The sequence below is a fragment of the Daphnia pulicaria genome, chromosome 4 (assembly GCF_021234035.1).
Source record: "Daphnia pulicaria isolate SC F1-1A chromosome 4, SC_F0-13Bv2, whole genome shotgun sequence".
Taxonomy (NCBI): Eukaryota; Metazoa; Arthropoda; class Branchiopoda; order Diplostraca; family Daphniidae; genus Daphnia; species Daphnia pulicaria.
Window position 1 is genome coordinate 5849413 of NC_060916.1, and position 10908 is coordinate 5860320.

Below are 10908 nucleotides of genomic sequence, written 5' to 3' on the forward strand. Positions count from 1 at the left end.
CCAATCCGAGAGGCTGTATTCGTCCCAATTTCGTTTTTTTACACCTGAACAAAGTAGAACTGTTGAACGGCCAATTCAAACAGTTGTTATTGATTTTCTCATATTGTGCAGATGGTGTCAATAACGCCATAAGGTGTGAGCAAATAAGCACAAATTGTACCTGCGTCACTCTCATCTCCTTTCCTTGACGTTAAAACTACATATGTAGTTATCATAGTTATCAATGTCCTAGTATTAGACACAGTTCAGTACTAATTACATCTGAAATAGACATTGTTACATCTCTTGTGTAACTAAAGGTAAGGCTAATACAAAAAATTATTTTAATACGAGTTTTTAAGTAGGCTTATATCTCATCAGAAAAATTAAGTAAATTTCATAGTTGAAAAACTACGATGCAGTAGTAAGGGAGACTGAATTTCAACTTTAAGCTGAAATTATCATTTCGGTCTTTTTAGAATGAAACCATACATCTTATTATTTCCTTTGTGTTTTCTGTTTAGATGCAGACATTGGTTATAATCTTCACTATTTTCACGATTTCTTGTGCATTTCCGAACGCATATGATGATAACGAAGACATAGATCACATTGTCGGTGGGCATAAGGCTAATTCATACAGCTATAACTTTTTGGTAGGTTTGGTTGTGAAATGTTAATTTATGGTTATTTGATGGGTTAGGTAACAATAGGATATATTATATCCCTCAACGCTTTGTCTTGATACGGATTGATGATACATCCTTATACCGAAAAACGAATCCTGGCATTACATGCCCTATTATAAAAAAAAGTGACACATGTAAAATATTTCCCAACCTAACCTTAAGTTACTTTATCTTGCCTTTAAGAACCTGAGTAACCTGTCATCACTTATCTATCTTGATGAGGGATATAACGAAGGGAGAGGATGTGTTGGCATGGGAGAAGTATAACGTCTATCACTTTAGGAGACAAAACGCCATTGTTGCAATTTCGCTTCCCCACTAAATAATAACGGATGCGATTCTTAAGAACCTATTTTTGTGAAATTGGAGCTGACCTGAGTTAATTTATAATTTTGTAACTGCAGACCGCTTTGTTACGTGATGGGGAATGTTTCTGTGGCGGATCCCTTGTTACGGCAAATCACATTCTGACAGCTGCTCATTGTGTCGATTAGTAAGACATTTGACTTTTTTCTAAATCATTGTTGAATTTTCATAAATGACTATTTAAGTATCAAACCTAAGGATTACGGTTTGATACAACTTTTACTGAATACATCTACTCTCAACCCACCCGACAATGGGGCGATTCATAGAGGGGTGAAAAAGATTGTACATCATAGAAATTATAATTCAGCAACTAGTGTATGTATTAAAACTAGTTTTTACCGATATATTTTTATAATTTTCTTTTTTGTGCTTTTTCATTAAAAATCTACGTAGGTTAACGATATTGCCATAATTACGTTAGATTCTCCCGTTGAAAATATAAAACCCATACCCTTACCTCGTATCGGATCTACTTTGAGGTATTTAATTCTTGATTTCCCTTTCATTAAAGGTGTAAAACAGAAACAAATTTTAAATATTTTTTAAATATTTTAAGTGTTACATTCTCTGATATTTTAATGATTTGTGCTTACTACGTCACAAAGCTGATTATGCTCTTCAACTTAGTTATTCCGGTATGTGGGCCACAGTAATAGGATTTGGACGTACATTGAAAACCCTGGCGGAAGATGAGTCGAGCGGGAACGGATCTAATACGCTTATGGAATCGTCCTTGCAAGTCATTAGTAATTCCAATTGCTCTGAAATGTATTCCGAAAGTAAAGAAACGAAAATAAGCGCCTCAATGTTATGCGCTTACGCTGCCGGAACCGATACTTGTCAAGTAATATTAGATTTTTGTGTAATTAGTTTTACTAATTTGCATGTCTGAAATTAATCGCCATCCTTTCATTTTAAAAAAGGGTGACTCGGGTGGACCCCTGATTGTTGAAGGGACTCAAATTGGCATTGTCAGCTGGGGTATGTAGTTTCTTACGGGGTTATATTTTATACATATAATAATATACCATCAAATGTGTAACTAATAGGATATGGTTGTGCTGATCCCAAGTATGCCGGAGTCTACACTAGGCTGACCTTTTTCTACACCTGGATTAGATTTAACCTAGTTTAAGGGCATTTTGTTTTCATTGTGGCTAAAAGGAAATGATTTTCTCTTAAATCAATTATTTGGACCGTAAATATTATAAATACACGATCCTATGCACAAAAAAAAACGGGCAATCCTCAAAATAGCCAAAAAGACTAAAGGGAAAATAGGTTTGCAAACCCTGAGGGCCTAAGAGAGCTGTAAGCAGTACAAAACAGTGACTTGAATAAAGATCGTAGAAAGTTCATCAGAATTTAGGGAACGCCCCACAAACATGGTGTGCTGTACTTTTTTAAGTGGGGTTTGGTATTTTTAGCCTTAATTAAAAGCGGAATTCTCCTGCTTAGACTATTTTACAAATAAAAATACTAACGTTACCAGCGTTATAAACTGTGTCGACCCATAACTGTAAGAACAAAATCCTCTTTTCATACAAAAAACCTCCTATTACATTCACAAGGGTTTTTCTTCTGATTATTAAACTGGGTTTTACTTTTTGAAGATCAATAAGACTAGAAAAATCATTGCTGTAGTTTGACACATACAAAAACAAAAAAGGGAAAAACAAATTGATTTTATGTCGTGGGATTGAGTGAATAAGACAAATGGGGAACGATATTATTATTTTGTAGTGAATTTTTGCTAGATAATTAGATTTTATTAATCTATAAGAAAATGTAAGAGAAAGTGGTTCTTAAAAGATGAGTAAAATTGAAAGAAAAATATTTAATAAAAAAACAAAATTAAAAACAGTAATGGAAATAATGTAAAATTAGACGCCACCTTTCAGCACTTTTTCTTACTTTGAGATATTTTTGCGCATTTCACTTGTTTTCCCATAAAATAACACATTGCACAGACGGCGAGCACAGAAGGCAAAGGAAACAGGCAACAGGCAAAGGCAGCACCACAGAAAGCTTTGAATAATTGATTGTAAAATATTTGATACTTGATATAATAAATTGATTAAATATTTGATTGATATCTTGAATATTTGATAAGCCATTTTGTAAAAAAAAATCTATGACCGAACCCTAGTACTACCACGTTCGATGAAATTACCTAGGTTTAGGGTTAATCAATCTTTTTTTTAATTAATGTTTTTAAAAACTACGGTTTTCATCATCATTTAGGGGGTTTTTAGGCAATTTGAAATAGGAGTTCAAAAGTAAAATCCATATTTATCTATACATACCCACGCAGAGACCACATAAAATCAGATAACCAGTTTCCATTAGAGCCCAACGGCTCTAGCCTGCAACCCTTCTCATGCTACTTCAATCGACTTACGACATACGAAGAGGTTCGTCTGCTATCTGCTGCGCAATGACTCAATGTAATTTTTTGCCCTTAGCTCTCAGCTCGTTGTTCGTTTTCCCTCCCAGCCTAATAACCATTTTTTCTGTAGTTACTAAAAAGAAAATCTACTGTTTTTTTAAATTAATAATGAATAAATAAATTTTAAAATATTATTCCGGCAGCACTGTTAAATAATTACAGACAGTCTTGTTGGATTTTGCTTTCTTTTTATTTGTTCTATTATTTGAATTAGAATAAACATGTTTTTCAGTTAGTTTTTTGTTTTAAAAATCGTTCATAACTTCCTATGATAACTTTTACCGCAGCTCTAATGAGTATTGCCTATATAATAGGCTATGTGTAGTTACAAATTTCCAACGGCCTATAGGCCGACATGACTGCCAAAAATATTTTTATTTGCTTTTCTTTCAATGTTTTCTTTACCACGCTGTATTCCCCCATCTTTTGCAACATTTTGATTCTTTTTTATCACCCCTTCCACATTTCATCATCATGACGACTTTTTTCTTTGCTCGCCCTTCCTCCCCAACATTTTTGTCGCATTTTTATCTTCGATTTTGAGGCAGTCTAAAATCTGATTTCTGAGACAGCACATAGTTCGCTTGTCTCGTCTTCCTCTTTTTTCAGTTATTTTTGGCTCACACTTACTTCTATATTCTACTTACTACTGTTACACTTATTGAAATAAAAAAACCAAACGCAAAAAATCTTAGTTCAGCAGAAGTATTATTTCTTAATTAGTTCTTATCTTAGTTCTTAGCACACACCAACTTCTTTTCTTTTAGTTTTGAATATAGCTTAACGGCAGCAGAAGAATTACCCATAAGCTGCTCCACTGGTAGCCATATGGAGCCCAGCGAACGGTGGTTGCCACAGTTTCTACATGTTTTGGGTTCTTTACACTCTAAGGAAGGCCTCGAGTTGATGTAGCATTGCATTGCAACTAAAAAACGTAATTAAAGCATGCTTTGCAGAAAAAAAATAAGTCTGCATTTTGTTTTAATTTGGAAAAATCGTTTCCTTATACAACGTCTTTTCTTTGGCTTAAAAATTAAAGCGTATGTTTTCTGTGATTATAATCTAAACAAATTGTTTTTAATATTTTGTTACACTAAAATTTTGTGTTTGTTACTCAACCTTACAATCTACTCGACCATACAATCTAAGTGTTGGGCGTTGGGGGGAAAAACTTACAACAAAAACTTGTAAGTATTATTAAATTTCATGTATTTTAATATTTCTCATACAGAACATTTGGAAAACAGAAAGATTCAATTATTATTCAAGACTGAATACTGCTCCCTCTGTATTATTTTCATTTTCTTCCTCGCTGCCCACTCTTCTTCTTCTCCCTTGGCTTGTCCCAAACTTTCTTCTTCTCCCTCTCAGTCCCAGTTCCAAAATTTCCATGTAGTGTCTGTCTGACTTTCTTCTTCGATATACAACTTTCCTACCCAGTTGGTCTTGCCGTTCCAATTTTTAGGAACTTCTTCTAATTCAGGAAGTTCTTCCTGAAGAAAATAAGAACATGATTACAATTCAAATTGCCCTTTGGAAGTTTGAAATCGCCATAAGAAGTTCCATGTCAACATAATTGATGCCCCTGAACATCGCTTTATCATCAAGAATATGATCACCGGTATCACCTAACCTAACCCCTTGTAAATGAAATGTGTTGTATTTGAGACTCTAACTCCATGGCATAATTGTGTCGATGACGCCGCCTAAAAGCCACAGGTAATCCATCTATGGTGTTTGGTCGAGAAATCAATCACAACAGCCATCTCGCTGCTACCCCTTCTAAGCTGAACTCGATATGGTGGAACTGTTGATTAAAAACTGTTTCGACGCAATAATTTGAGAGCCTTCAGAGATTAACCTCAAAGAGAATGTTATAAGCAGCCATGGAATTTATTCGTTGAAGTTGAGATTCATGCACGACACAATAAATGGTAAAGACTTGTTTGAATGTTTTGTGTAGTATGTGGCTAATCAACAAAGAATCAATTAATAATGTGGAAAGGGACAGAACAATAAAAAATCATACCTGGGATTGCAAGAGCAATCATGAGTGGCCACCCAGCCCAAAATAACTAAAGTTAGGAAATACAGACACAAATGGAAAACAATAAGCAACAATGATTATGAAATATAACAGTAAGCAGTTTATGATATTTGCCAAGAGCCATGCAAGTTAGACATATCAGAGTTGCTCTCAGAATGACAGTGCAGTGCAGAACGGAAATATTTCGAAATTAGAAATAACAAGCACTTTCACAAATTGGGCAAGAAGGGCAATCGGTTCTACACATATATATACTAACAAACTGAAGAGAGTTTTATTCAAAAAACGCCCAATGTTAAGAATAAAATCATGACAGGACTCGTAACTATCTGCTTCTAGAGTTCAACAAGCATGGACTCTAGGTCACAGGAAAAGAACAGACGAATTTACTTTCTATAGTGGTTTCTTGAGACCAATTGTAGCGACTGAACATGCCTTTTTGGCTTCTTTGAGCTGAGGAACAGGGACAAAGAATTAGACACCACGTGTAGCGTAGCGACGTAGTTTGTTCTATATTATCAGTTCAGTACATCTTAAGAGGCAAATGAAAGAATTCTGTGGCCAGCGTTCAAAAATTTATTTTTGTAGTGAGCCTGAATGTTGGGTTTTTCTTGGCTTGCTCAGGAAAAGAAAAGGTTTGCATTTGAGCTGCAGATGGCATTGAGTTCAAAAAAGGCAATCTCGGATGTTCTTAATAAGGAACAAGGGGTTAAGTGTTATCATTTTGTGGGCCAGTTTTAGTATGGGGAGATTTGCATTTACTTGTGCATACAGGTGAGCAAGAACAATCTCAAGGATACAAAACTGTAAGAGGAGCAAATATTTATTCATTCTTCTTAGTTGCTCCAGTCGGCGAATAAGCTCCTCTCAACTTGCCGCTCCTACCCTTGTCATTGGCCATCCTCTTCCCCTGGGTGCTTGAAGTGATGTGGATGGACTGCTGCCGACTGGTGGGGTTACTTCCGGTGGGGGTTCGCGCAAGCTCTTCCCAGAGCACCTTAACGATGTCTTCTTCTTCCTCGTTATCCATATCTCTCTTCATCTACTTCTTTGATTGCTTGAGGCTGCTGTTGGTTGTTAGGGAAGTTTCCTAACGGCCCCTTTGTCTCGGTCTGAAACGGATATCGCCGTGATATCTGGACCTAATGGCCAATTCAAGCTCAAAGAGTGAGAGATGATGATCTATGATTGGTAGTCCAATCAACAGTTTCAGGCTCTCACGAAAGTTGCTTCATAGTGGTGTTGGTTTTTTTGCAGATATTTTAGTTTAAGGGGGCGATTCACTTGACTAAATATTTTTTGGGGGCTGGGCTATTCTTCTTTATCGTTTGTTATTGTACAGGGGATGAAGAATGAGGCCTGTACACTCTGGCACCAGTCCAAGTCTTCGGGCCTCGGCCCGTTTACGTATTTTTGTTACGGACGAATCTTGAAATTTAAAAAATGAAACTCTATATAAAGAGGAAAATGTTGACTGGTACATTATTCACTCCAAATTTTTGTTTTTTAAGTTTGATATTTTAGACTATATTCACATTTTAGTATAGGGGGATCTCTGGTGCCATTTTGGAAAGGAAAATTGTCCTCCCGCTACATCAAGGAGAAGAAGTTGGTATATTTGGACGACAGACTTTGGAAACCCTAAAAGTACGTTAAAATAGGGTTGTTGCACGAAATTTAGGTTTTTTTAAAACATACATGGTAAGAATCAGTTTGTCACCCTGATTCTCATGGTATTTTTTAATATTTCTAAAATAAACTGAAGAATGCGTATTTCTAATGCAAAGTTCGAAAAAGATGCCAAATTCCCAAATCTCGTCTCTTTCTCTCTCTTATCTCGTCACCCCACCACCAACCTACTCAACTTCGAAGTTGGGTGGGTGGTGGGTGACAAGGAACGGGTGGTGGGTGACGAGGGATGTGTGGGTGGGTTCGTCACCAATTCAATTGAAGAAAAAACTTCGGGATTTGGCATACGACGCGTCAAGGTCGTAGCCGTGCGTCAGGGTTGACACCCTAGCGGTGTTGTACCAAAGCGCAACAGCCGCTTCGGTCCCAACCCTACTCACCCGATAAAGGACGGAAAAAACGTCTATACACAATAATTCTGACGAAGCTCAAAATTCAATATTGGTCTTTTGGTTTGGTGAAAGCCAAAAAATAATGGCAGTTGCAATCTCAAAACAAATGAAAAACGCCACGCAGGAAAAATAAGTTTTAAAATGTTACATCCTTATGAAAACGGCTTTTAAAGAAAATATAGACCACACAATTTAAAAATTTGTAGTTTAGAATCAAAATCAAACACTACTTCCGCCAAAAAAAAGCGATTCACAAGTAGTAGTAGGTGCTAGGAGTTACTGCGATTAGTTTCAACAGGGGTATGGAGAGTCTCTCTCTCTCTCCATACCCATGGTTTTAGTGTTTGCCACTTGTTGACCTGTGGTAGCCTATCTAGCTAAATAAAGATGAAGTTAATTGAACTGTCAGGTGAACATCGTGATCTTCGAAAATGTACGTTTACTAGGATGTACGACATTCAGGCCAAGTCATTCAGGCCCAGGGCCTGAATGTCGTTTGACATGGGCCTGAAATGCGTTAATAAATGCAGACAGACAAATTGCCACTTGTGTCAACTACACAGTCTCCTTCAACAATAACAAATTAACATTTAGACATAAGCAACTGATTTCAATATTTGTCTTTCTACCTTCGTGGGTTTTCTTGAGGCAGGCTCATAACAAGTAAATGGCATTGAGATGTGACTCAAGGTAAATGAGAATTGATAACACCAGCATCAAAGAGCACAGACGACATGGAAGCATCTCACCAGCTGGCTGCAACCAAACCAGGAGCATGTTAGAACGCAGAAGCTCAGACTTCACCTTGCTGTGAAACCTATTTGACAAATTTTTAATTAGTTTGGATTAACAGATATCTCTTGGGTGACAGGAACACCAAGGCAGATATATACATAATTGATTCTTCTGTCAAGTTTTTAAGAATAGGATGAGACATGAGACGTACAGTCGGTACACTTAGCAATGGACGACATTATGTCAAGCCAGACATGTGATCAGATGATTGGCCAAGTGGAAATAGGCCAAATTAACTGTATATTCACACATAAATAATTTGCATAGAGTAAACTTAAAATATCAAAAAAAGATTAACCTTTTTAATTTTTATCAAAATGTTTAAGAGCGGGTGATAAAAACACCACGGAACCAAACACCACACCACCAAAATCCCCCAAGTTGGGATTTCCTGACTTGACACAGAAGATTTTGACTAAACAGCATCCAAGATTAAATTTCGCATTCTAAATTCAAATTCGTCAATAATTTTTAAAGTATGGAAATAAAATAATTGAATTTAAATTTATTTATTCAAGATACACCAATGTAGAAACGGAAACCAACGAAAACTACTTACGAGTTAAGATACGCGCAAACTATTTCTAGGATGCATCAATCCATTAATGGATATAAAACATGACCGAAAATTTTTTTCTGAGTTTTAAAAGGTGAATAGCCAGAATAGGAATACATTTAACTAACTCACGAACCCAGCCATCCCACAACTAAATCTTCTATCCAAGAATTGTGATTAACTCTTCCGACGAGTACAACGGGTCAGCGAGGGTTACGTTATTCCGTTTTTGGTCTTCATCTGTAGATAAAAAAATTGTTAAAAAACTTACAAATAAAGTCAGCCACCAACATTTAACTTACCGAAACAGATTGCTATCGTATCGATAGCCACGGCATAAACGCCAAAAAACAATCCGGAAATAAAATGGGCGGCAAACAAGGTGGTGGCAGCTGCGACCACTTTGTAGTGGGTGGGCGGCAGATAGCCAATGCGGTCGGTGAAGACGAAAAAAATTCAGGATTCCCACCGAAGTTGAAACCAAAAGCCGGCATATTAAAATGAGGAGATTGGCCACACTGGCCACCTCGTTGACTCGTCTGAGTTTTCGCAATTTAGCCTTCGAGGCGGAAACAGAAATTTTTTTTCCCTCGAGCGCAGCGATGACACAGAGGTAGGTTCCGGTTCCACTCACATAAGAAAAGTGGTCCCAAACGAAGATGAAAGCCCGCGTGAAAGAACTTCGGCTGTGACGGCAGCAACAGATGATTTTCCCGCAACATTCGAAGTCCAAGTGCCATTTCTTTATCAGGTATTCAGGTAAAATCTGGAATGACCGCATAATTGCGATGAAAGATACGTATGCGACGGTCCCCATGTTGCTGTCATTAAAACAAACAAAAACAATAAAAGTTTTTAAATTAGACCCAAATACAAATAATGTAAAATAAAAAAATTTGCAATTACAAAGTGGTTCTGTAGAAACTTTGGGTCAAGGCGTAGATTGGCACGTCACGAGGTATGTTTCTTGCACTGTACCATGAGCCAAAAGCACCGGCTAGTACACTTTCAGATACTGAAGAAACGAAACACAGACCCCAGTAAAGACAGAACAAGTTGTAAATCTGAATGACGGTCACGAAAACTTCATTCCACCTGTTTGGAAATTGGAGATTATCCGAATATAATTTTACAAATAAGAAATAAGTGTAAACTAAACGAATAAGCAATCGTTGAGATGCGTTAAAGTAATTTTTCTTTATTTGGTGAATTCACAGACACCGAACACATTTGAAAGATACACAGAATACAGCTTCATACGTTAAGAGAATGGAAAATAGTCCCTCTGTACATTTCATACACATAACTCGGAGCCGTTTCGTTACAGCAGACACAACAAAGAAAAAATTCAAGGGACCAATTCTTACAAATTTCAGTTGATTTAAATTCAATTAATTTAAGTCATTCAACACCAAACAGGAGCAAATTATTCCCATTTTCAGAGCGAAGGAAGAATGGGGTAGCCAAAATCTAAATCGTTGGTACCAATCGGATCGCTTTTATGAGAAGGATATGCAGAATTTGCAAACCATCATTTCCACGGAAAAGACAGTTATTATACAACAAAATTAAAAAAATGTAAGTAAAATCGATAACACAAAAATATTTTCTTTCAAGTTGGTAACACACCTCCAGGTTTTTAAAGGTGTTATTTTAAGAAACCTCAAAAATTTGAGGAAGTCAATGTTGCGAAGTGGTGTGTTTGTAAACACCCATTTGCGAACACCACGGAACCTCAAACTGTTTCAAGGACTGGAGGCAACAGATGCACTTGCAGAGGCACTTGAAGAGGCACTTGCAGAGGCACTTTTAGAGTGACTTGTAGATACACTTGTAGAGCCACTTGGTGAGGCACTTGCGGACTCGGAATCAGAATTTTGAGTAAACAATACCAAATACTCCGCGTCAGTTAGAATGACGAGATCTAAACTAGTTAAAAATAG

The 10908-nt window shown here is 36.7% G+C and overlaps 1 protein-coding gene across 1 annotated transcript; it reads left to right on the forward strand.

Moving 5' to 3' along the window:
* Positions 1–208: 208 nt before the first annotated feature.
* On the forward strand, positions 209–2266 carry LOC124338180 (trypsin alpha-3-like). Its single transcript, XM_046792254.1, has 8 exons — positions 209–299; positions 504–635; positions 1073–1161; positions 1220–1352; positions 1431–1516; positions 1665–1881; positions 1961–2018; positions 2087–2266. Exons 2-8 carry the CDS (start codon positions 504–506, stop codon positions 2170–2172), a joined length of 801 nt encoding a protein of 266 aa, XP_046648210.1. The 5' UTR covers positions 209–299; the 3' UTR covers positions 2173–2266.
* The last annotated feature ends 8642 nt before the right edge of the window (positions 2267–10908 follow it).